The sequence below is a fragment of the Myotis yumanensis genome, unplaced genomic scaffold (genome assembly GCF_028538775.1).
Source record: "Myotis yumanensis isolate MYYU_CA2020_CCGP unplaced genomic scaffold, mMyoYum1.0.hap1 SCAF_2, whole genome shotgun sequence".
Classification (NCBI taxonomy): Eukaryota; Metazoa; Chordata; class Mammalia; order Chiroptera; family Vespertilionidae; genus Myotis; species Myotis yumanensis.
Genome location: NW_027223753.1, coordinates 175,344,851 through 175,371,697, shown reverse-complemented (window position 1 = coordinate 175,371,697; position 26,847 = coordinate 175,344,851). Strand labels below are relative to the sequence as shown.

Sequence of the window (26,847 nt, the reverse complement as noted above, 5' to 3'; positions counted from 1 at the left end):
CCCCCCCCGCCCTTGACAATCCCCTGCCCTCCCTTACCCCCCAGAGTCTTATGTCCATTAGTTATGCTTATATGCATACATACAAGTCCTTCGGTCGATCTCTTACTCCCCTCCCTCCTGCCCCCCAACCCTCCCTGGCCTTCCCACTGCAGTTTGACAATCAGTTTGAGGCAGCTCTGCCTCTGTATCTATTATTGGTCAAAAGTTTGTAATGGTCTTTATTATCCATGAATGAGTGAGATCATGTGGTATTTTTCCTTCATTGACTGGCTTATTTCACTTAGCATAATGCTCTCCAGTTCCATCCATGCTGTTGCAAATGGTAAGAGTTCCTTCTTTTTTACAGCAGCATAGTATTCCATCGTGTAGATGTACCACAGTTTTCTAATCCATTCATCTACTGATGGGCACTTAGGCTGTTTCCAGATCTTAGCTATGGTGAATTGTGCTGCTATGAACATATGGGTGCACATATCCTTTCTGATTGGTGTTTCTGGTTTCTTGGGATATATTCCTAGAAGTGGGATCATTTGACCCTGTGATCCCAGAATCCGTTTCTAACAAGCTCCCAGATGATGCAGATGCTAATGCTGCTGGTCACCAGATAAGGCTGTAGAGAATGAGACACACTAGTCCCTGGCCTTAGCTATGCCGAGGCCACTGCTACTGCTGCTGCTCAGTCCCTGAAATCCACAGTCTCATTCACTTTTCCCAATTTGTCACCTTTGTCCTGGCAGCCCTGCCCTTCTTTCTGTCTTCCAGCATCTTCTTAGATGGGTTGAATATATTTTGTTTAGTTTATTTTTTTTCTCTTTTGAATTAATAAAGGTTCCCCCATATCAACGCCAAGTCCATCACCATTGCCTCGAACCCCAACTTCCACTCCAGTCCATGTGAAGCAAGGCACTGCCAGCTCTGTTATTAGTAACCCTTATGTTATCATGGACAAGCCAGGGCAGGTTATTGGAGCCACCACTCCCACTACAGGTGTGTGTTTGATCAATATGTATGCGATCCAAAAGATTTGATCTTTTTTAAAGATGAAATCCTAGTGTCACTTAGTAGCCATGTAATGGGAAAATGAAATCTCCATCCATAAACAAGAGGAAGGAATATATAAGAGTAACACTAGTGCTGTTTTTCTGAGAAAGATTTACTCTTTGTAAAAGTTGTTTTTTTAAAAATATATATCTTTATTGATTTCAGAGAGAGGAAGGGAGAGGGAGAGAAACATCAATGATGAGAATCATTGATTGGCTGACTCCTGCACACCCCCCACTGGGGATCGAGCCCTCATCGTGGGCATGTGCCCTGACCAGAAATCAAACCGTGACTTCCTGGTTCCTAGGTCGATGCTCAATCACTGAGCCACGCCAACCAGGCAAAAGCTATATTTTTAAGAATTGACTTACATTTTTCTCTTTAGTTTCTAAAGATTAAAAGTGAGCCGTAATTAATTTAAAAAGAGAGAAAGAGTTGATTTTATTTCATTTGGAAGACATTCTTTTTGGGCCTGCAAGCAATGTGGTTATTTCTAAATTAAGCTTTAGTTCAAGAATAACTTTGTGAGCAATATATATTTCACCCTAGTCAAATAAAAAAGTCATCTTTACTTTTCTGTGAATAAGATAAATTTTGCATCTGGGAGGAAAATTGTACCCTACCATTATAAAAAGAAAACACTAATAGGAAGAATAAGACAGATTTGGATTCACCATGTTTGTCATCAAAATGTCATATAACTAGACTGCTCTTCAGGTTATTTTTTTAAGTACTTTCACTAACATTAGTTTAATTGAAGGCAATAAATAGAATATTTAAACACATGCTTCTAAGTGTAGACATTCCTGTAGTTTTTCACTCCTAATTAAGAGAAATGGTAAAAAGAGAAATGAAATAAGAGAGATGGTTGTAAGGTAATGAAACCTTTCTTCCCCAAATATTTTATTTTAACACATGAATGTGTGTTGGGCCATTTCAGGTAGGTTTTTGGAAAAGTTGGTTCCTTTAACAGTGATTGTAATCGTGGAACTCCTTTAAAAAAATGCTGCTTTCAGAAATTACCTAAGAGCCTTTTGAATATACTTAGGGATGCCAAGTAGGTGTGCTTTGAGGATACTTAGTTTTAGCAATCAGCCAAACGTCTTTGCAGACAAGTTTGGTAAATGGGTAGGTGACCAAATACCATTTTGGGTCTTGACTTTTTTTTTTTTAATATATTTTTATTGATTTCAAAGAGGAAGGAAGGAGAGAGAGAAACATCAGTGATGAGAATCATTGATTGGCTGCTTCCCACACGCCTCACACTGGGGATCCAGCCCACAACCTAAGCATGTGCCCTGACCGGGAATCGAACTGTGACCTCCTAGTTCATAGGTCGATGCTCAACCACTGAGCCACGTCAGCCGGCCTTGACTTATTTTTGACTGTAGATAATGTAAGTGATTTTCATCAGACCCTAAAGTCAGTTGTACAGATGGAGTATAAAATGTTTAATGTTGGCAGGATTTTCAAATAGGTATTCCTTCTAGTAAAACTACTTTGAAGGAGCTCGCATTCACTTGAATGAATACATTTTGGCTCATTGTTAAATAACCAATTCCATTATGTTATAGTATCTTTTTATCTTTTTGTACAGTAAAACTACTTTACTTATTCTACACATTCTTACAAGCTTCTTGTCCCTTTTCAGATTGGTGAAGTGGTCACCTTTGTAGGATGAATCCTTAAGTGTTTCTTCTGTAACAGTTTCAAGGTTGTAGGTTTTTCAACCCTTAAAGATGAAAACTAAATAGTGAGGAAAAGGGAAGGGTGGTGGAAAATGCTTTAAAGTTCTATTTTGCAGATTTTATTTTGTTTATACTTAACTTTTAAATCTGCCTTGCTTACAGGAAGTCCTACAAACAAGCTCTCTACTGCCTCTCAAGCCTCCCAAGGAACAGGTTCCCCTATTCCTAAAATTCATGGAAGTAGTTTTGTAACATCTACTGTCAAGGTAACCTTCTATTACATTATTGCACTTCGCTAGTTTTAAAGATAGTGTGTTTGAGTTCAATAGTAATTTGTTAATTGATATTGCAAACTTCATAAAGTAAAACCTTCAGGCTAATAAGTATCTTGAAGATCATCTTACTTCAGACTTCTGTACCTTTCCTTGATCTTTTCTTTGTGTAGAAAACGTTTCTCAACACTCTGTTAATTGGTTACCCAGTATCTATTTGAAAACTTAACTATGGTGAGGCAGCCTGTTTTTTGGGTGGAAGGGGGCAGCTTTGTTAAAAATTTTTCCTTATAAAAATATTCATCTGGCAAAACATCCTTTTTTTCCTATATTTGCACCAGCAAGAAGTAAATATATTTTCTTTTCCACATGTCAGCCATTTAGTTACTTGAAAATAATTCCTCTTTCCAAAATTTATTCTTTTATTTTTCAGGGAATAAGTCCTTTGAAATTTGGAATTCCAAATGTTATCTGACTTACTCAGATCAAAGTGCTAGCTATCTGTTCACTGTTTGGCAAAGACAATTCTTGCTGTTTGGTTAGTTATTCAACTTATTTGTCATTGTCATGGCTATCTTAAGGCTAGAGTTTTTGAGGTATAAACTCCTGTGTGAGCATTGCCAAGAATTCAAAGATCATCTCTTACGTGACTAAGTGTAAGAGTTTCATGGTGATGATATAGAATAGTTTCCTGGTCCAGGGCAAGCTTTTTCTCTAAATTCAGTGTAATGTGTGAGCACTGTGTTTATACAAATGTCTGAATTGTAATAATTTTGTTTCTTGCCCCTAACCTTTATTTATGACAAATCGACTCTGAGATTTGCATTTTGCATTTGAGAATTGGAGACAAATGACAGTATTTTAAATGTTGACTTTTGCTGTCTTTACAGTTGCTATTTGTTCAACTTCTTTTTGTTGTTTTGTTTTTAAAATGTTTATTGAAAAATTTCTGTGTCCTGGGTATTTATTCTGAGTACAGACAACAAGTCAAGTTGTGAGTATTATAAAAAGGATATCTGAAGCACTGACTGCTGTTTCATTCATTTATTTAGTGCCTAGGCTCTAGGGATAGAAAAAAAATAAAACATAGTGCCTGTCCTTTACTAGCTTACCATTTGGCAGGAGACTAGACCCAGAATCCAGTGAGTTGATCAAATGTGAGAGGTAGTATGATAGGCATCTTCTAGCATACAGTGGGGCACAGATGAGTAGCTTCCTGCAAAGTTACTAGTCTTGCTTTGCATTTGGTTTCCTTTTTAAATATATTTTTATTGATTTCAGAGAGGAAGGGAGAGGGAGAAAGAGAGAGAAACATCAGTGATGAGAGGGTATCATTGATCGGCTGCCTCCTGCATGCCCCTCACTGGGGATTGAGCCCTCAACCCGGGCATGTGCCCTGACCGGGATTCGAACTGTGACCTCCTGGTTTATAGGTCAATGCTCAACCACTGAGCCACACCAGCCAGGCGCATGTGGTTTCTAAAATAATATTAAAATGCAGGTGTTGAGGCTTAGAAGACCCCAAAGAGTTTTGGGTTTTTTGTTTTGGTTTGGTTTTTAGTTGCTTATCGTGCTAGAGAATGTTACAGATTTGTATTAAATATGACTATAAAGTATCTAAAGTCACTCATTTTATCTTAATTGTACAATATGTATTTTTACATTCACAGCAGGAGGATTCTTTGTTTGCATCTATGCCACCTCTTTGCCCAATTGGGAGTCACCCTAAGGTTCAAAGCCCCAAACCTATAACTGGAGGACTTGGAGCTTTCACAAAAGTGAGTATTTTTTCAGGGATCATCCTGCAAGTCAGTATGGTCTTACATAGTCTTTTTTGTGGCATGTTGGAGTTGGTTGACACTACCTCACAACATGTAACTTTTTAATCAGTCTCAGTTCTAAGACCAGATCTTATTTTGGAGACATGCTTCCATTTATTCAGTGGTGTCCACAGGGCAGCCCTTGGAGCCCAGGGAGATGGCAACTTCAGGGAGCACGGTGTGTTTCTCTCTGCTGCTAGTGTGCCAGTATCTAAAACAAACGAGCAGGTTGAGTTTGCAGATACACAGGATCAAATCCAGATCCTGCTTTGTCCCTTTAGTAGCTGTTATGGGCCACCTTTAAGCTGTGGTTTTACTCTTCTGGTGGAGCCATTCTTTACAGACCAGGCTTCATTAATTTATTCATTCCTGTGAACAGAATAGATTCAGATATTAGTAGCTCTTTTCTTGGGATGTTTATTCAGTATCATTATCGTATTTGTTGCAAGGTAATCATCAAACAGGAACCTGGCGACGCCTCTCACGTGCCCACAACTGGAGCTGCCAGCCAGTCACCACTCCCCCAGTATGTGACTGTGAAAGGGGGTCACATGATAGCTGTGTCCCCTCAAAAACAGGTCATAGCTGCTGGAGAAGGGACTGCCCAGTCACCAAAGATTCAGCCCTCCAAGGTTTGTGTTGGGTAGGGATGGGGAGGTAACAAGTATGGCCATTCTTTGTCTAAATAATTGACAAGTGCTGAAAAGATACAGGGTGGCAGGGTTGCTGATCCCAGAAAAGCCTGTAGATGAAAGCCCCACTGGAAAAGCAAATTAGGCAATGTGCAGTCCATCTGCTCTTTAACCATTGACCAGGACAGGGCATGTCTTATAGAGGGTCCTGGAACAGCCAGGCACAGGGCACAACGTCATCTCTGGCAGTGAGGGTGATTGACTTCCTGAGCACAGCTTTCCACAGGATTCAGTCTAAAGTGGGTAACCGACAGGACCAAGGTCTACTGTTGTACTTCGTTATTTCTGATAGGAGATGCATAGTTTATACCTCTGATGTCCACGCTGTGTGATCTGTTTAATCATTCTTGGCTCTTTGGAGAGTTTCCTTTCTTTACAATATGGAGGTGTGGGGAATTATGTGTTGGGAGAACTGTAAAATTGCACATAGATTCATGTTTTATAGCTAATAAGTAACAGGATTTGAACCCAAGTCTGTTGACTCCAAGACTCCTTATTCCAGAACTAATTAAAATTTGCGAGACATAACCTAAACATGCTTGTAGAACATCCAGAATTAAATTATCTCACTTTTAGGGCAGATACATTCTAAAGCTCTTGAGAATATTCTGTGAAGTGTTTGCTTTTCAACTTGAGAGCCAGCCTGTCTAGGGAGAGTGAATTGTTTTAGAGGAATACTTTAAAGTAGAAAAAGGTTTTAGATGTTTTGGTTAGACTACATAGCTACAGAGGGATCGAGATAAAAATTTATAGTGTTGCCCAGCCGGCGAGGCTCAGTGGTTGAGCATTGACCTATGAACCAGGAGGTCATACTTGGATTTCCAGTCACATGCCAGGGTTTCAGGCTCAATCCCCAGTGTGTGCCCTGCAGGAGGCAGACAATCAATGATTCTCTCTCATCATTGATGTTTCTATCTCTTACTCCCTCTCCATCTTGGAAATCAATAAAAATATATTTTAAAAAAAAATTTATAGTGTTACATAAGTGGTTCTAAAATCTGTAAGAGTCTGTTACCTACTTTCCCAAACTTATCTGGTCATAAGAATCGTCTGCTGATTTAAAAACATAAACGCGTAGGCCCCTATCTCAAACTTACTGAATCAGAATCTTCTTGGGGGCCCTGGGAATCTGGATTTTTAAAAAGCTCCCCTACTGACTCACGATTAGTCAAATTTGGGAACCACTGAGTTGCAGCATCAAATTTGACTTTGTGGCTTCTATAGCCCGAATCACCAAGACAGGTGCCTCAGTTGCATCCTAATCTCCCTCTGTTGTTTGGTCAGGGACAAGCATTTTGTCAATGTTCTTAAGTGAGCAAATTATTGCCATGAGGACTTCCTACTCAGTTACTTCCTATATGCTCTTCAAAATCTATTTTACTTCACCTGGAGATGTATGGTATTACTGATTTAGGTTTTTTAATTAATACAGCATTTCTGTTTATGCTCAGGATAAGCTAGTGGATTTTACAAATCCACTTATCCAGTAATGCTCTACTGGCTTTTTTGTCACATTGCCGCCTACCTAATGGCAATGACAACTGAGAGGGAGTGGATGGGTTTGTGCTAGAATGCCCTGAATAAAGTTTAAGGGCACCTGAAAAGAAAGCCACAGAAGAATGTGAAAGAACTGCAAAGGAGCAGTAGGAGCATGAGGAAAGACATCACTGTTCATCCAGGAAATTTAAGTCATGCTTTGGACTCGAGATCAGGAGCTCTCTGCAAGTACACTCTGGTTATTGCTGAAGTGCATTTGTAGAAACTGCTGGAAAACAGAAGGGTGAACCAAATGGTGTTGTTTTACCTTCAATACAACTTCAGCACAATAAAAACATAGCACATCATATTCATGAGAGTAGAGAGAGGTACTGCTTTTGACATGCAAGGGGACAAGAATTAGTGGGTTCATGTGGGAGTTAAGCAGTATAGATAGTAAAAAAGCATATACAGAATCTTGCTGACTTGCAAAGGTCTGTAAAGGGCGCAGGAAAGGCAGAAATAGAAACATTGCATCAAAATGATCTATATAATAAAAGCCTAAGCGACCATTATGGCGGGACAACCAGAACAACCAGTCACTATGATGCACACTGACCACCAGGGGGCAGATGCTCAATGCAGGAGCTGCCCCCTGGTGGTCAGTGTGCTCCCACGGGGGAGCGCCACTCAGCCAGAAGCCAGGCTCACGGCTGGTGAGTGCAGCAGCTGTGGCAGCAGGAGCAACAAATTGAGCTAAGGAGCAACAAATTGAGCTGTAAGGAGCAGCGAGCAGGAGGGCAGTAAGGAGCAAGGGGTCCCAGACCTCCCCTCCCAACCCAGTGCATGAATATTGTGCACTGGGCCTCTCGTATATTTATAACAATACAGAACAAAGGGTGTCTGCCTTGTAAAACTAGAAGGAAATTAGGAATATAGAGAAGGTTTTAGGCCAAAATGTTGTATTGTTTAAAAGAAAAAAAAAAAGGCAAAGCTAATTTGGGGTTATAGCGTCCTACTTAAGAGCCTTCCTTGTGGTGTCCATAGACAGCTGTGTGTAGGATTCCCCCCAGTGGAATGCCAGACTTAACTCATTCTTGGTTTTTTATTTATTTTTTATTTATTTATTTATTTATTTATTTCGCTATGTAGTAGGAGCTAACATTTTATTTATTTATTTTTTTAATTAAATCTTTATTGTCCAGATTATTACATTGGTTCCTCTTTTTTCCCACCATAACTCCCCTCCACCCAGTTCCCACTCCACCCTCCGCCCTCACTCCCCACCCACTGTCCTCATCCATAGGTGCACGATTATTGTCCAGTCTCTTCCCGCACCCCCCACACCCCTTTCCCCCCCAAGAATAGTCAGTCCATTCCCTTTCTATGTCCCTGATTCTATTATAATCACCAGTTCATACTGATCATAAGATTATTTATTCACTTGATTTTTAGATTCACTTGTTGATAGGTGTGTATTTGTTGTTCATAATTTGTATCTTTACCTTTTTCTTCTTCCTCTTCTTAAAGGATACCTTTCAGCATTTCATATAATACTGGTTTGGTGGTGATGAACTCCTTTAGCTTTTTCTTATCTGTGAAGCTCTTTATCTGACCTTCACTTCTGAATGATAGCTTTGCTGGATAAAGTAATCTTGGTTGTAGGTTCTTGGCATTCATCACTTTGAATATTTCTTGCCATTCCCTTCTGGCCTGCAAAGTTTCTGTTGAGAAATCAGCTGACAGTCGTATGGGTACTCCCTTGTAGGTAACTGACTTTCTTTCTCTTGCTGCTTTTAGGATACTCTCTTTGTCTTTTGCTCTTGGCATTTTAATTATGATGTGTCTTGGTGTGGTCCTCTTTGGATTCCTTTTGTTTGGGGTTCTATGCACTTCCTGGACCTGTAAGTCTATTTCTTTCACCAGGTAGGGGAAGTTTTCTGTCATTATTTCTTCAAATAGGTTTTCAATATCTTGTTCTCTCTCTTCTTCTGGCACCCCTATAATGTGGATGTTGGTACGCTTGCAGCTGTCCCAGAGGCTCCTTACACTATCTTCGTATTTTTAGATTCTTTTTTTCATTTTGCTTTTCCGGTTGGGTGTTTTTTGCTTCTTCGTATTTCAAATCTTTGACTTGATTCTCGCGATCCTCTGGTCTGCTGTTGGGAGTCTGTATAATATTCTTTATTTCAGTCAGTGTATGCTTAATTTCTAGTTGGTCCTGTATCACAACCTCAAGGGTCTCACTAGATTTCTTGAGGGTCTCATTAAGTTTATCGGCGGTTTCTAGAAAATTCTTGAAAAACCTAAAATGTGTGGTTTTGAACTCTATATCCAGTAGTTTGCTTTCCTCCATTTCTGTCATTTGTGTCCTGTTTCTTTGTCTCCACATTTTTTATGCTTCGCTGTGTCGATAGAGTGGCTTTCTGTGCTAAGTGTCCCAATTACCTGAGGTAGACACTCTTGGTGCACCCCCTTGTGGGCTTTGTGCACAGTCTTGTTGTAGTTAAGCCTTGATTGTTATAGGTAAAACTGGGAGGATTTGACCTCCAGGCCAATTGGCTGTGAGAATCAGCTGTGTCTGCAGTGGGAGAACTTCTGTGCTGAAGACACCTTTATGGGGCAATACTTGCTTCAGTGGGGCTTTGGTGCTCACTGAGTCTGCCCCCTGAGTGTGTCCTTTATAGATCTGAGGAGTTGTAATCTGGATGGTCCCACTCTGACCACTGGGTACACTGGCTCTTGGATCTAAGGAGGTGCTAATCTAGCCTTTGCCTGAGGCTACCCAGCAGAAGCCAGCTGTAAAGCAATGCTAGTTGTCCTGGGGCCTTGGGGAAGCTGCAGTTTGTTAAGTTATTTTCAGATTACAAAGGGCCTGGCCTTTCATATGCAAAACCCTCCTTGCACAGCTTGGGCGGGGTGGGGTCCCAGGGGATCAACAGGGCGGGCCGAGTGAGCCAGCAGTATGGCTGTTCTCAGTCCTGCCTTCAGAGGTCCTGGCAATCGCCGCGAGTGCCTCCGAGAGAAAGCTGCCCTCGAGTTCCGACCGATGCCAGACAGTCCCTTTTCTCCCGTATGAGTCGGTCCCCAGAGACTCGCCCGGAACTGGAGCTCAGAGCCTGAGACTCCCTCCCGATTGAAAAAGACAATCGTGTCCTCAGCCGCCAGCCCTCTCCGCATGCACCTCCACACCTTTGTATTTACTTCCGCACCGCACCTCCTCTGAGTCTCAGTATGCTTTTCTCTTTCCTTCTAGTTGTAGAAATTCCACTCAGCCAGCCTTCCTGTGGTTCTGGATGATGTCCATTACGTCTTTTAGTTGTATTTTTGAAGTGGTTGTGCGAGGCAGCAATCTCCGGTGTTTACCTATGCCGCCATCTTGGTTTTCTCCCTAGAATTCTTTAAAATAGAGAATAATATAGTCATTACTCACATATCCTCCACCCTAAATTAACATGCTCATATTTAATTTAAATCATTTTTTCTCCAAATAAAACATGATTGATAAAGGTGAAGTCCACTTTGTTCTTTCCAAAAGCAACACTATCATGAATTTGAATGTGTAATTTCTCAGTCCATACTTTTATTATGTAAAAACACATAGCTATAAATAACATGTAATGTTTGTGTGTTTGAAGATTTACATAAAAGATATAGTTGACCCTTGAACAAATAGGTTTGAACTGCACAGGTCCACGTATTCACACATTTTTTTCAAGAAATACCTGTACTGTTTGATCTGTGGTTGGGAGTCCACAGATGCAGAGGGCTGACTGTATCCTTTGAGCTACACTATTTTATATGGGGGACTTGAGCATCCGTGGATTTTGGTATCTGCAGGGGTTCCTGAAACCAGCCCCTATAGATACTGAGGGTTACCTGATGCAGTTAAGTTTTGGTGGAGACAAAAGTTATACTTGGATTTTTTTTACTGTGGGGGTAATGGTATCCCAGATGCCTATGTTCAGGGGCCAACTATATTCTTAAAAGTAAAATTGCTACAATATGTTTTATGTGAATTCTCAGTTTTATTAGATATGCCAGTACCTCTCTGAGTGGCTGTACAGATATACTTAAACAAGCAGTGAACAAAAGCTCCTGTTTCTTCATATCCTCCAGCCAATTCTTGGTGTTATCGGACTTTTAAAATTTTCCCCTCCAATCTGATGGGTAAAAGTACTTTCTATTTTCTTTTTTGCCTTTTGAAGGCAGATCTTTTGCCATTCTTGTAAAAATGTTTTCATCTAGATTCTGGTGAGAAGGTCTTTTTATGAAATAAATTGTGTCTTCTAATTGAGCATCCTACAGTTTTGTCTTAAAAGAGCTCTGAAGTATTTTCTCACTTTGAAAGAGTTCACTCTATAGTATTTCCAGAACCAGATATTTCTAATCTTCATAATTTGGGTACTGGGGTCTTTTTTTAAAAAGGCATTTAAATATTCTTTTTGTTTACAGTTTTCCATTTTTAACCAAATGTCTATCTTTAGGAAAGATTAGAAGTATAAAGAAAGAGATGGCTTCTTAAAAATCAGTTGAAAGAAAAAAAATCAGTTGGAAGAGGTGACATCATTGTTAGGAAGAAGTTCTAGAGATAAAGAAATAATAGTTTCAGATAGAGTTAATATAGAAGGGGTTACGGAAAAAGTGATAATTGCCCTAGCCAGTTTGGTTCAGTGGATAAAGCATTGATCTGCAGACTGAAGGGTCCAGGTTCAATTCTGGTCAAGGGCACATACCTGGGTAGCAGGCTCGATCCTCAGTAGGGAGCATGGAGGAGACAACCGATCTGTGATTCTTTCTCATTATTGATGTTTCTATCTCTCCCCCTCTCCCTTCCTCTCTGAAATCAATAAAAATATATTAAAAAAAAATATATATATATATATATAGGGTTATTTAAAAAATGAAGAGGTGATATTTACATTTTCATAGTGGAGTTTATAGTTCATATATCAGAATGTTTATTGCACAGTTTTTCATAATGTAAAGTTTAGAATTACCTAAAAATCTGTGCAGTTATGAAATGTTTACATACATTATGGTATATCAATTCTATTATATTATTACTTGGTTATCTAAAAATGTATTTAAAAAACAATAACTGCTAAAGGCTTGTGATATGATGAAGAATTAAAAATTATGTGTGATCCTAATCTGATTTAAAATGAATATTAAAAAGAATTAGAAGTAAATTCACTAAATATTGAGAGGGTTTTTTTCTGAATGAGTAGGATTTTTTCTTACACTTCTGTATTTTCTATGAAAACACGTATTTGTATAATTAAAACAACTAATAGTAGCAGGGGTTAAGAGAAAAATTATAACCTCTTATTGTAATAATTTCCAAATTGTAAGAAATATTGCTGTTCGCATCTATCATAGGTTGCCTTGCTACATTGGATTAGACCCCAAGTACTGTATGTAGAACAGTGCTTTGTTCTTTGCTAGTACACAGTGACTATTCTGTTCTAAGTGCTCTCGAAGGACTTTGAGAAGAAGCACTGCTGACTTTCCTCTGTTTTGAACAGGTTGTTGGGGTGCCAGTTGGGTCTACTTTACCTTCAACAGTGAAACAGGCTGTGGCAATCAGTGGTGGCCAAATCCTCGTAGCCAAGGCCAGCTCTACCGTTGCCAAAGCAGTTGGTCCAAAGCAAGTTGTGACCCAAGGAGTTGCCAAAGCAATTGTGAGTGGAGGTGGAGGAACCATTGTCGCTCAGCCAGTGCAAACCTTAACCAAGGCCCAGGTCACTGCTGCTGGCCCTCAGAAGAGTGGATCCCAGGGTTCAGGTAACTAATACTGTTTGGGGGTACTCAGCAGCAGTGCCTACCAAAATGTTCTTTGCTAGTGATTTTATTTGATATTTGGTTCTGTCTAGAAAACCTAGTAAGGTGTGTGTGTGTGTGTGTGTGTTAGCAGTAACAATAAAAATACAGCTTGTTTCTTATGATACTGCTTTTAGGTTTGAAGAATAATTCCCATTTGTCCTCATTTCCACTTTGGGTTGTATTTCATACTTAAAACTTTGTTCAGTCATTGCAGCATTTTAAGATATTAAACATTTGCATGTGTCCTAGGCTTTGATGTGTTATTTCAGTGAAGGCATGATATTTAAGAACATCTGCCTTTAAAGCATTGTGTATCTGAGAAACAAACTTTAGAGTTTACTTTTTGTTACCTCTTTTTAATAAGTATTTTATTCTGTGTTTTAATTTTAGAGTTGGTATTGCCCTAAGTTCCATTTTATCTTACTGTCTTTCTTCTCTTTTTCTTCTTTATCATTTTAGTAATGGCAACGTTGCAGCTACCAGCCACTAACTTGGCCAACTTGGCAAATTTGCCACCTGGCACTAAACTTTACCTTACAACAAACAGCAAGAACCCTTCAGGAAAAGGAAAACTGCTGCTCATCCCTCAAGGAGCCATCCTGCGAGCCACCAACAGTGCTAGTTAGTCCATCATTAACTCGTTTGGTTCTTGGGTCTCTGGGTATGTTCATCTCATCCACCTGAGGCTTAGTTTTTATCTGTTTCAGGAAGCATTTCCATAGCTTTGGTGGCATATGGTAGTATTTGCCCAAATGCACTTAAAACATGTGCATAATTTAACTAGAATTGGCTTTAAGTAATCATAGTCTTACAAGGTGGCACTATTATTTTGGGCCTATCTACTCAGTTTGGGATCAGGGCCGGATTACACTGAAGAGGTATGGCTCTTGAGGCTGTGCTGGGAGAAAGCTGTCTGTGTGAACTGTAAATGAAAGTTCTTCCTTTCAGAGGTAACTGACAACAGGTGATACCTGGGGAGAAGTTCTATACTTCCAGTAGCTGGAAGCTATTCCTATTTTAGAGACAGGAATAGGACTTGGGTCAAGAGTCTCCACTTGCCATTGTTCAGATATGCTTCTTAAGTGTGCTAGGTTTGGAGATGGAAAGAGAAATACTGGTTCAGCCTAAATATATGTCTTAAAGCCCCAAGGAATTAAGTGGTGTATCAGACTTATATAAACTGCTTTGACATACAGAGAAAAACAATTTGAGTAGTGTTGTAAAGGGAAAGGTCAAAGGGATTACTTCCCTCTGAATCAGAAATACAATTAGTACAGCAATCAAGTTCATTAGAAATTAGCCACTCCTGCCAAAATGCAGTGTGTGTAAGCTAATCACCATTTTGTTTATTGTGTCTAATGGGTGATTTCCAGTCTCTTAACCTGGTATTTTTTTCTTCATACCCAATTTTTTTCTTTATTCCATAATTCATCAGTTACTTAGATGTTAGTTAATGTACAGTATGTTACCCAAAGGGAAGTAAAAAGGGTCCATAGGCTTTAAAGTGGAATTTGAAGAGCTAAAAAGAATGGGACCCTGCCCTAGCCGGTTTGGCTTAGTGGATAGAGCATTAGCCTGGGAACTGAACGGTCCCAGGTTTGATTCCGGTCAAGGGCACCTGCCCAGGTTGTGGGCTCGATCCCTAGTGGGGGACTTGCAGGAGGCAGCTGATCCATGATTCTCTCTCATCGTGGATGTTTCTCTCTCTCTCTCTCTCTCTCTCTCTCTTTCTCTCTCTCTCTCTCTCTCTCTTCCTTCCTCTCTGAAATCAATAAAAATCTATTTAAAAAAAAAAAAAAAGAATGGGACCCTCAAGTCATCATAAATATGAAGAAAGTCTTAATGTTTTCCAGAGGGATAGAAAGAGAGAGTACTGTAAAATCACACTAAATTGTAGCAGTTCCACTGAAATTGAATCAGGTGCCAAGAAGTTTGGAAACATGTCAGTGAGTACATTGAAGTGTTGATTAAAATCAATCAGTGGTTGAGCATCAACCTATGAACCAGGAGGTCACAGTTAGATTTCTAATCCGGGCACATGCTCAGGTTGCTGGCTCAATCCCCTGTAGGGGGCGTGCAGGAGGCAGCCAATTGATGCTTCTCATTGTTGATATTTCTATCTCTCCCTTTCTCTCTGAAATCAATAAAAATATATTTTTAAAAAAATAGTTAGGAAATGTCAGTGTCAGACTTTCTCATGCTCTTCCACAACTAAGTCAAAACAGTTGTCAAAGGTAAGTTCTTCATTGTACTCAGAGCTGTACTAGTCAAATGTCATGGAGTTGAAAGTAAATAGATGTCATCTTCAATTCTAGGAAGTTCTCACTCTTGTCAGAGAAAGAAGAAGAAAAATAGGGAAGGGAGGGAATGGTGCTGTAAAGGAAATATCTCTGGGCTCACCTGTTTTTCTGTAAATCTTCTTGATACTTTTTGTAATGTTGCTGTCATTCATTGTATTTGCAGACCTACAGTCCGGCTCAGCTGCCAGTAGTGCTGGTGGTGCTGGAGGCAGCAGCAGCGGAGGTGGCAGCAGTGGAGGAGGGGGAGGAACAGGAGGAGTCCAAAGCCCCGCTGGGCCTGGAGGGATATCCCAGCACCTGACCTACACATCTTACATCCTCAAGCAAACGCCTCAGGTCTGCTCATTATGCCTGGTGTCTTTTAAATCATTCTGTTATTTAATAACTGCTTTTAGCTATACTGGATTTTCCATTATAGCTCTGGGGTCAGGAGTCAAAAACTGACATTTTAGCTGTGTAATAAATCTATACTATCCTATATAATAAAAGGCTGATATGTAAATTGTCCCCCTTGGGAGTTCCACTGACCTGGAGTTCAACTGCTCGCTATGACGTGCGCTGACCACCAGGGGGTGGCACGGAACGAAGGAAGGCCCCAATTGGCCGTGATCGCCGGCCAGGCCTAGGGACCCTACCCATGCACGAATTTCATGCACCAGGCCCTTAGATTGTTATAAATATTACAAATCTATATTTTGTTTTGAGAGAAGAGGGAGTAGAGATTCAGAAAGACTTAAGTAACTTATTCAAAGCTTCTCTGCTAAGCCAGTGCAGGCTTTGGATTTAAACCCAGATCTTTCTGACACAAAGAAAGATTTTCACTTTGCTAATGCTTCCCAAATCCATGAGGTAATGAACAGTCTTAATGTGCAGTTCAATATGTTCTCTCAGAAAGGAGTAACCAAAGAGATGCTATCAGACTGTGGTAGTTGGAATTAGGTTGGATTCAAGGTGAGGACCAGGTTTCTGCCTTCTTCCCCTTGTCACGGAGTCTTGGCTCTCCTCTAAGGAAAGTAGTGGAATTTTAATTCCAGACATTTTTATTGAGAGGGATGGGTAGTGATCATTCTGAATGATTAAATCCAGCTTTCAGGACTAGATTGCATGAGTTTCCCACACCTGCTCTGTAACTACTGTGCACAGTTTGAGAAGTAGGGTAACTGTTGGTAGTGACACTGAGCACTATTCTTTTCAGTTATTTTGGCTGAGTTGCAGAATAAGGGAGCATTGTAGCTTGTAACATGGAACCTTGTGATTTAAAGGATCAGAGGAAGTTATTTGAATTTAACAAGTTACTGATTCGGTCTTTATTTTTTCTAACTTAGGGCACATTTTTAGTTGGCCAGCCATCACCCCAGACATCTGGAAAACAGCTGACTACTGGGTCAGTGGTCCAAGGTACACTGGGAGTCAGCACATCTTCTGCTCAAGGACAACAAACATTGAAAGTCATCTCTGGACAAAAAACCACTTTGTTTACCCAGGTAAATACACACACACACACACACACACACACACACAAATACATGGTGATTGTGGCATTTATTTACAAATTTACATCTTATTCTTTCCACAAAGAAATTAAGGTTACATGAGAAAATGAACAATAAAGTAGTATAGGAAAAATAAGAATAAAATCTTGAGATTTGGGAAAACTTATGTAGAATAAGAAGATAAAGCCTGAGTTATTTAGATCTACAAATAGAAATGTCCTATATAGTTAATAAAATTTGCCAAACCAGAGCAAGAAGCATTATCAGTCATAAAGTTTACACTATTTGTGAGAGAAAAAAACTAACCACATATTTCCTAGAAGAAACAAACATTTTCTTGACATTTCATTCTAATATTTCTCTGGAGGGACTTCATGCAGGAGATGCTAAATACTGAGAGATGATTTCAGCCACACTGTCCACACAGGAAGTGAACGCTGCAGGGAGTTTAGTGCACGTTTCCACGGCACTTTTTAATATAAGCCAAAAAGATCATCATTCTTTTTAATTTTAGTCATTTTTGTGACTATGAAATGATACTCAGTGTGTAAGACTCTAATGCAAATTGTGCTGTGGCTGCTGCTCCTGGATTCTAATCGTGGCTCCTTCAGTTATTAGCTGTGTGACCCTGGTAGTCATTGAGCTGATCTCTCATCTTAAAGTGGGACTAAAATCTACCCTATAAAGTTTATGAAAAGATTAAATGATATAAGATAAGTAAATGACATATGTAATGACATAGTATGCCCACAGAGACTGAAAAATGGTATGATTTGTAGGATGCATTAATCTGGGGCACAAAGCAATCATTTAGACCAGGGGTCAGCAAATTACACCCAAAGCTTCCTATTTTTTATAAATAACATTTTATTGTGACACAGCCACACCCATTTAATGCTCTAGAAGTAGAGTTGAGGAGTTGCAACAGAGATCTTATGGCCTGACATGCTCACTCATGCTGTTGCTGAGCCTTGTTTTAAACTGTTAAAAGTATAAGTTGTTGAATGATTCTCCAGGACTAAATGCTAATCCTGTACTAGCCTAAAGCACCATTAATTTACCGATTTAAATCTGGCCCTCTCAGTTCAATTTTCATGTTTAAAGATTATATTTAAGAGATTTAAGAGCACTTTGGACTCAATTATTTTAATAACAAATGACCTGGTGTCTCTGAAGACACTGCTGCCAAATAGTAGCTTGCAATTGCATTCATTTACTTGTTCTATATTAGGGGTAAAGGAACATTTGTAGGTACAAGGTCATAAACTTGAGAATTTGCACAAACACTTCCCATAGTTTTCATCAGCAAGAGTTTCTTGGACATGCTCTAATTCTACAGGCATCTGTGAGTAAGGAATGAATTGTGCCTGTTAACCAGGGCAATATTATTACTTCAACCCATTTTATTTTTGCAGGCAGCCCCTGGGGGACAGGCTTCTCTAATGAAAATATCTGATGGTACATTGAAGTCTGTGCCAGCCACCTCACAACTCTCAAAGCCTGGCACCACCATGCTGAGAGTAGCAGGAGGGGTTATCACAACTGCCACTTCTCCAGCTGTGGCCCTCTCAGCAAATGGTCCTGCACAACAGGTGAGAATTAGCATGAACATAGAAAATCATAATGAAACATAAAAGCACTAAAAACCCAAGATACTCAGCAGGCACACAAGTGGGCCATATTACTCTTTTTAAAATGGAAATGTAATTTACATGTCCTAAAATTGACCATTTTTAAGTGTACAATTTAGTGGTTTAGATTATGTCCCCAAGGTTGTGCAACCATTGCCATCTAATTCTACGAACATTTTTTTTCCATCCTGAAAAATAGTGCTCTGTACCCAGCAGCAGTCGACAGACATTTGTGTTGGGTCTACCTTTTGACTACAATATATAATGCTGCCATAAACGTTTTGTACACGTTTTTGTATGATATATTTTCATTTCTCTTGGCTGTATACCTAGGAAAGGAATTGTTAGATCATCTAGTAATTATGTTTAAGTTTTTAAGGAACTGCCAAACTTTTCCAAGCGGCTGCACCACTTTAGATTTTCATCAGCAATGTATGAGGTTTCCAGTTTTTCCACATCCTTGCTGACACTTGTTCGTACTCATTTTTTAAAATTATAGCCAGTCTAGTGGGTGTGAACACGTAATTCATTGTGGTTTTAATTTGCATCTCCCTGTAGCTAATGATATTGAGTATCTTTTCTTGTGGGCTTTTTGTGTTGTTGTTTTTTAAGATTTGTGTACCTTTAGAGAAATGTCTGTTCAGATCCTTTGCCCATTATTTAATTGAGTTATTATCTTTTCCTTATTGATTTAGATATACAATGTGGCAGATCCATAAAATGGAATATGATTCAGCTATAAATAGGAATGAAATCTTTTTTTTTTTTTTTAAATATATTTTATTGATTTTTACAGAGAGGAAGGAAGAGAGATAGAGAGTTAGAAACATCGATGAGAGAGACATCGATCAGCTGCCTCCTGCACATCTCCCACTGGGGATGTGCCTGCAACCCAGGTACATGCCCTTGACCGGAATCGAACCTGGGACCTTTCAGTCCTCAGGCCGACGCTCTATCCACTGAGCCAAACCGGTTTCGGCAGGAATGAAATCTTTTATAAATGTGGTCACCCTGTGATACCGCCTCATTTAAAAAATTTCCTGGCCCATGAAATCTAAAAATGTAGGAACCACCAAACTAGAGAAGCAATCTTTCTAAATGGCATTACATTTAATAAGTAGGCAATAATAGCTAGAAGATAATATTTATTGAGTATGCTGCATGGCCGTCACTGTTCTCCATAAGTTACTGCTTTCTTCTGTATTTCTGTTATATCTGGCCCTGCGGATGAGCAGTCAGAAGGAACAGCTCCCAGTTCATCATCCACTGTAGGTTCCATAATGAAAACTGCTGGGCAGCAGCAAGTGTGTGTGAGCCAGGCCACCATGGGAACCTGCAAGGCTGCTGCTCCCTCTGTCATCAGTGCCACGTCCCTGGTGTCCACACCTAACCCCATCTCCGGGAAGGCTACAGTGTCAGGTCAGTTGTATCATAATGATATTATTTCTCCCTCCCTTCTTTGGCTATAATATTTTTGGGAGGTCTTAAACAATATTTTTATAATTTAATCCTCTCCCAAGGATATTTTTTTATTGATTTTAGTGAGAGGTAGGGAGAGAGAAAGAGAAACATGGATTGGTTGCCTCCTGAACATACCTCAGCCGGGGACAAACCTGCAAACCGGGTGTTTGCCCTCACTGGGAACTAAACCAGCAACCTTTCAGTGCACTGGACAACGCTCAACCATCTGAGCCGCACTTATTTTTTTATTGTATTTATTTACTAGAGGCCCGATGCACAAAATTCATGCAAGAGTAGGCCTTCCTTCCCCTGGCTGCCAGCACCAGCTTCCCTCTGGCACCTAGGACCCGGGCTTCCCTCGCAGACCTGGCTTCATCCGGAAGGTCATCCGGGAGGACGTCCGTTCTAGTTAGCATATTACGCTTTTATTATTATAGATTTGTTTGTTTATTTTTGTTAATCCTCACCCAAGGATATTTTTCCAGTTTTTTGTTTTTTTGTTTTTTAAGGGAGAGGGAAAGACAGAGAGAAACATCGATGTGAGAGAAACACATCGATTGGTTGCCTCCTGCACAAGCCATGACCAGGGCCTGGGCCAGAGAGGGGCCCGCAACCAATGTACATGCCTTGACTGGAATCGAACCTGGGACCCTTTGGTCCGCAGGCCCATGCTTTATCCACTGAGCCAAACCAGCTAGGACCACACTGATTTTTAAGTAAATAATTTAATGATTTTTAAATGCCATAATAAAATCTTAGCCATCTGGAGCTTTATTGGGTATTTTAGCTGCTTTCATAGTGTAATTTTGTTACCAAGTACCAATTTTTTTTAAATCAGTTTTAAATGGAACTCATAAAATACCATACGTCTCTTTGCTTTTACAAACAAAACATATAAATTAGCTTTGCTGACTCTTTAACATTAGTTATTGTGTTGGGTAGTATTAGGGTGACATGCTTGAGGTCTGACAAGATGAATATGTTTTTGACACTGAAAAGCTCCAGAAAAGTGTGCCTTTTGCTCTGTTGGGTAACATAGCGCATACATCTGGGAGCCTTATTTCAAATAACTTGCATATGCACAGGTTGTGGGAGTGTGTAGGAGGGGGTTGATGGATGTTTCTCTCTCATCAATGTTTCTGTAATCTCTATCCCTTTCCCTTCCTCTCTCTTTAAAATAAAATAAAAATAAAAAAACTTGCTTCAGTTTCCTGATAATAATACCTGCCTCATAAAGTTGAGAGGATTGAATGAGTTAATATATTAATGCATGTCTGGCATGTAGTAGCTAGTCCAGCCGTGGGCAAACTATGGCCCCGGGCCGGATCCGGCCCGTTTGAAATGAATAAAACTAAAAAAAAAAAAGACCGTACCCTTTTATGTAATGATGTTTACTTTGAATTTATATTAGTTCACACAAACACTCCATCCATGCTTTTGTTCTGGCCTTCCGGTCCAGTTTAAGAACCCATTGTGGCCCTCGAGTCAAAAAGTTTGCCCACCCCTGAGCTAGTCCTATGTAATAAAAGGGTAATATGCAAATAGACTGGTCACGATGATGTGTACTGACCACCAGGGGGGCAGACATTCAATGCAGGGGCTGCCCCCTGGTGGTCAGTGCACTCCCACAGGGGGAGCACCACTCAGCCACAAGCTCTGCAGCAGCGCTAAGGATGTCCAACTGATGGCTTACTTCCGTCAGTCAGAATCCCCCAAGTGCTCCCGGACTGCAAAAGGGTACAGGCCAGGCTGAGAGACCCCCCACATCCCCCACATGCACAAATGTCATGCACCTGGCCTCTAGTATATAAATAATTGCTGCTATTATCATTTTCAGTGTCAGCATTGTTGTTAATCCACATTTCCTTATCCACAATTCTAAAATCCAAAAAGCTGTGAAAACCAAAGGTTTGTTTTTTACTTTCATAACTAATTTTAGGGTGAAATCTAACCTCCATTGATAGGCTATTTATACTACTTAATATGGATATTTGTATTTTGATGAAGAAATATTAATGTATTTTATTGCATCGTGTTGTCCTAGATGCCAGGGGCTGATGTAATTTGCAGCATTGTCTCAGACTTGAGAGAGATCAGTTCTGTTTTTTTCTACAATCTAATCCAGATGCTTTTCTAAAATACTATAAAAATGTCACAGCAACGTCAAACTGTTATAAAAGTTTCTAAACACTCTTAATTTCCATAGTAATATAACAGATTAATGTCTTATTGTAGATTGATAACAGTGTACCAATTGGCACTGATAAACAGAAAAAACTGAGTATCACTTAAAAAGTGCATAAATGCACACACACACCTTAATCCCTTTGGATAAAAGATTGAGGACATTGTTGTTCTTATTATAATCATTGTCATCACTACATTCTGTACATGACTCTAAACCAAGCCCCATGTCTTGTTTGCTTTGGGGTCGTTAGAGGAGACCAGAAGATTAAGGCTGATCGGTTTATCCATGACTTCCACCTCCCAGTTGAAAGTGATCAAGTTCTATCTAGTATAAGGAGTGCTCTGCTTTACTAACTGTCCGGAGGCACGTGTCAGAACCAGAGTAGATACTATAAAAAATGAATGCCCTCCCCTTTTCTGACTAAGTTTTTAAGCATGCAGTAAATGAAATCTTCCTGCTTTTAAGTTCTAGTTTCATAAGATGCTGTGATGAAACTTCCTGAATAATATTTTCATAACAGAATCAAAGTATTTCCTACTGACCAGTAACTTTTTAATGACATTTTGTGTGCGTTATAAACTAGTTTGAACAGGTCAGTCACCAGTGGGACTGGAGCAGAGTGGGCAAGGGAAAGAGCACTAGAGATGAAGTCAGGGTGATGGGGCCAAATCTCTAGGGCCTCTGTAGCTCATTCTAAGAACTTTGATTTTTATTCCAAGGGAAGCCACTGATGGGTTTTAAGCTAAAGGGTAACATGATCTGCCTTATCTTTTAACAGGATCACTGGCTGCAGCCTTTAGACTAAACTATGGGGCCCAAAGTGGAAGCAGGGAATGGACCAAGAAGTAGGCACTAAGAAAGAAAAGTCAATGATGTACCAGGGAAACCCGGCAACATTAGACTAAAAGGAGTTCCAGAAAGAAAAGAGAAAATAGTGGGAAGGAAATGATCCGAAAAATGAAACAATTTAGCCCAGAATTGAAGGGCACGAACTTCCAGGTTCAAAAGTCACAATGAATGAAAGATGGCTCACGTCAAGGCACAATTTGTTCATGAAATCACAATACCAGGGACAAAGAGAAGATCCTAAGAGCTGTCAGACAAAGAAAAGTTCAGAAATTACATATCATTGGCTTTTCAGTAGCAATGCCGGAAGCTAGAATACAGCCTTTCAAAATTCTAGGGGGAAATTACTTACAGTTTAGAATTCTGTAGTCAGCCCAAACAATACTGAGTGTGAGGGTTGCCAGTGTATGTCCTATGAACCCTGTCTGAAGACATGACTAAAATACAAGTTTTATCAGAGTGAGGAGTTGTAGACCAAAATAGAGGAAGAAAACAGAATCCAACATGAAGGCAAAGGGGACTCCAGAGTAACGGTGGAGGATATCCCCAGGATGAGAGCTTTGCCACAGGCCTAGAAAGCAACATCCAAATTGGAGCAGATCAGTGAGCTCCAGGAAGGACATCTCTTATAAAACGGAACTGTAAATTATTTAGATTTGACTATGTGGAGAACTGTATTAAAGGATGGCTTGCAGCAATCTTGAAGAAGTGAAGACTTAGATGTTAAAAGAGAATTAAACAAATGAGGAAATTATTAAGCCCAGAAAATAAAATGGAATCATAGTATCGTGGTATTCTTTGCATCAATAGAGAATAATATTTGAGTATTAAGAAAGAAAGGGTATAAGTACCTAATGTGCTTAAGTCTTAATAGTCAGTATGTAACATTAAAATGTTACATCAAAATGAATCAAGACCTACAATATACACATTCTTTTAAGAAATACTGAAATAAATATTAAAAGAAACTGCCGAAACCGGTTTGGCTCAGTGGATGGAGCGTCGGCCTGCGGACTGAAGGGTCCTGGGTTCGATTCCAGTCAAGGGCATGTACCTGGGTTGCAGGCACATCCCCAGTGGGAGATGTGCAGGAGGCAGCTGATCGATGTTTCTCTCTCATCGATGATTCTAACTCTCTATCTCTCTCCCTTCCTCTCTCTGTAAAAAATCAATAAAATATATTTAAAAAAAAAAAAAAAAGAAATGACCAAAAGGGTTAAAAGTCGGTGCTACTGCCCTGGCTGGTTTGGCTCGGTGGATAGAGCATCGGCCTGCGGACTGAAGGGTCCTGGGTTCAGTTCCAGTCAAGGCCACATGCCTGGGTTGCAGTCTCGATCCCCAGTGGGGGACGTGCAGCAGGCAGCCGATCAATGAATCTCTCATCTTTGATGTTTCTATCTCTCCTCCTTCCTTCCTCTCTGAAATCAATAAAAAATATATTTTTTAAAAAAGTGGATGCTGCCCTAACTGCTTTGGCTCAGTGGATAGAGTGTCGGCCTGTGGACTGAAAGGTCCCAGATTCAATTCCGGTCAAGGGCATGTACCTTGGTTGCGGGCACATCCCAGTAGGAAGTATGCAGGAGGCAGCTGATTGATGTTTCTCTTTCATCGATGTTTCTAACTATCTATCCCTCTTTCTTCCTCTCTGTAAAAAAAATCAGTTAAAAAATATATACATATATATTTTTTAAGTGTATGCTACTGAGGAACTAGACAATGCTAGAGAGGTGGAGCAAAGGATGACTATTTTTAGTTATAAGCGTGTTAGCACTTTTTATTTTCAACTGATAAGCATGGAATATTTTAATAAAAAAGAATTTAAAAAACATGAAAATAGCCTGGCTGGTGTTGCTCAGTGGTTGAGCGTCAACACATGAACCAGGAGGTCATGGTTCGATTCCTGGTCAGAGCACATGCCTCGATTGTAAATCGATCTCTTCCTCTCTCTGAAATAAAAATGTATTTTTTTATAAAATGAAAATATCAAGTCACTGTTTTACTCTCCGGTGGCATGTCTCAAGAAGTACTTGTAACGATTGGTTTAACATTCATCTATTGCAAAAAAAGATTTTCTTTTTTTATTTAAGGCTTTCTTCTAGAAAGTACTTAAGGTATTCCTTTCCTTAAAGCAACTGCTTTCCACTCGCTAAAGTATCTTTACCTGCTGATGCTGTGGTTTTTTTTTAATTAAATCTTTATTGTTCAGATTATTACAGTTGTTCCTCTTTTTCCCCCCATAGCTCCCCTCCACCCGGTTCCCACCCCACCCTCTGCCCTTACCACTCCCACTGTCCTCATCCTTAGGTATACGATTTTTGTCCAGTCTCTTCCCGCACCCCCCACACCCTTTTTCCCCCCCGAGAATAGTCAGTCTACTCCCTTTCTATGCCCTTTCTATTATATTCACCAGTTTATTCTGTTCATCAGATTATTTATTCACTTGATTTTTAGATTCACTTGTTGATAGATGTGTATTTGTTGTTCATAATTTGTATCTTTACCTTTTTCTTCTTCTTCCTCTTCTTAAAGGATACCTTTCAGCATTTCATATAATACTGGTTTGGTGATGATGAACTCCTTTAGCTTTTCCTTATCTGTGAAGCTCTTTATCTGACCTTCAATTCTGAATGATAGCTTTGCTGAATAAAGTAATCTTGGTTGTAGGTTCTTGGTATTCATCACTTTGAATATTTCTTGCCTCTCCCTTCTGGCCTGCAAAGTTTCTGTTGAGAAATCAGCTGACAGTCGTATGGGTACTCCCTTGTAGGTAATTGACTGTTTTTCTCTTGCTGCTTTTAAGATTCTCTCTTTGTCTTTTGCTCTTGGCATTTTAATGATGATGTGTCTTGATGTGGTCCTCTTTGGATTCCTTTTGTTTGGGGTTCTCTGCGCTTCCTGTACTTGTAAGTCTATTTCTTTCACCAGGTAGGGGAAGTTTTCTGTCATTATTTCTTCAAATAGGTTTTCAATATCTTGTTTTCTCTCTTCTTCTGGCACCCCCATAATTTGGATGTTGGTATGCTTGAAGTTCTCCCAGAGGCTCCTTACACTATCTTCATATTTTTGGATTCTTTTTTCATTTTGTTTTTCCGGTTGGGTGTTTTTTGCTTCTTTGTATTTCAGATCTTTCACTTGATTCTTGCGATCCTCTAGTCTGCTGTTGGGAGTCTGTATAATATTCTTTATTTCAGTCAGTGTATGCTTAATTTCTAGTTGGTCCTGTATCACAACCTCGAGGATCTCACTAGATTTCTTGAGGGTCTCATTAAGTTTATCGGCGGTTTCTAGAAAATTCTTGAAAAACCTTAAAAGTGTGGTTTTGAACTCTATATCCAGTAGTTTGCTTTCCTCCATTTCTGTCATTTGTGACCTGTTTCTTTGTCTCTGCATTTTTTATGATTCCCTGTGTTGATAGAGTGGCTTTGTGTGCTAGGTGTCCTATAGGGCCCAGTGGCTCAGCCTCCCCAATTACCTGAGGTGGACACTCTTGGTGCACCCCCTTGTGGGCTTTGTGCACAGTCTTGTTGTAGTTAAGCCCTGATTGTTGTAGGTATCACTGGGAGGAATTAACCTCCAGACCAGTTGGCTGTGAGAATCAGCTGTGTCTGCAGTGGGAGAACTTCTGTGCTGGAGACACCCTTCTGGGGCAAGACTTGCTTCAGTGGGGCTTTGGTGCTCACTGAGTCTGCCCCCTGAGTGTGTCTCTTATGGATCTGAGGAGTTGTAGTCTGCATGGTCCCACTCTGACCACTGGGTACACTGGCTCTTGGATCTCTAAGGGGGTACTAATTTAGCCTCTGCCTGGGGCTACCCAGCAGGAGCTATGAAGAGATCTGCAGATTCCTCTTTGTTTGGGGTTTGGAGGTGCCCAGATGAGGCCCAGCTGTGAAGCAATGCAAGCTGCTGTGGGGCCTTGGGCCTTCTTTTGGAAGTTCTGGGTCTCTCTGACCCAGCTGCAGTTTGTTAGGTAATTTTCAGATTGCAAAGGGCCAGGCCTTTGATATGCAAAAGCCTCTGCACACAGCTTGGGTGGGGCAGGGTCTCAGGGGATCAACAGGGCGGAGCAAGCAGCTATGGCTGATCCTCAGACCTACCCTAAGAGGCCCCAGGTCT

At 40.1% G+C, this 26,847-nt stretch overlaps 1 protein-coding gene across 7 annotated transcripts in view; it reads left to right on the top strand.

Annotated features, from left to right (window-relative positions):
* YEATS2 (YEATS domain containing 2) overlaps positions 1–26,847 on the top strand; it is a 99,457-nt gene that overhangs the window by 56,769 nt on the left and 15,841 nt on the right. For 5 of the 7 annotated variants that reach the window (XM_070406709.1, XM_070406708.1, XM_070406706.1 and 2 more), the window contains 10 exons: positions 829–987; positions 2,892–2,995; positions 4,672–4,779; positions 5,271–5,453; positions 12,518–12,776; positions 13,275–13,436; positions 15,279–15,451; positions 16,441–16,599; positions 18,024–18,200; positions 19,475–19,658. In XM_070406709.1, coding sequence (XP_070262810.1) covers positions 829–987; positions 2,892–2,995; positions 4,672–4,779; positions 5,271–5,453; positions 12,518–12,776; positions 13,275–13,436; positions 15,279–15,451; positions 16,441–16,599; positions 18,024–18,200; positions 19,475–19,658 — 1,668 coding nt within the window. The remainder of the gene's footprint in view (positions 1–828; positions 988–2,891; positions 2,996–4,671; positions 4,780–5,270; positions 5,454–12,517; positions 12,777–13,274; positions 13,437–15,278; positions 15,452–16,440; positions 16,600–18,023; positions 18,201–19,474; positions 19,659–26,847) is intronic. The other 2 variants (XM_070406710.1, XM_070406711.1) reach the window with 2 other exon arrangements.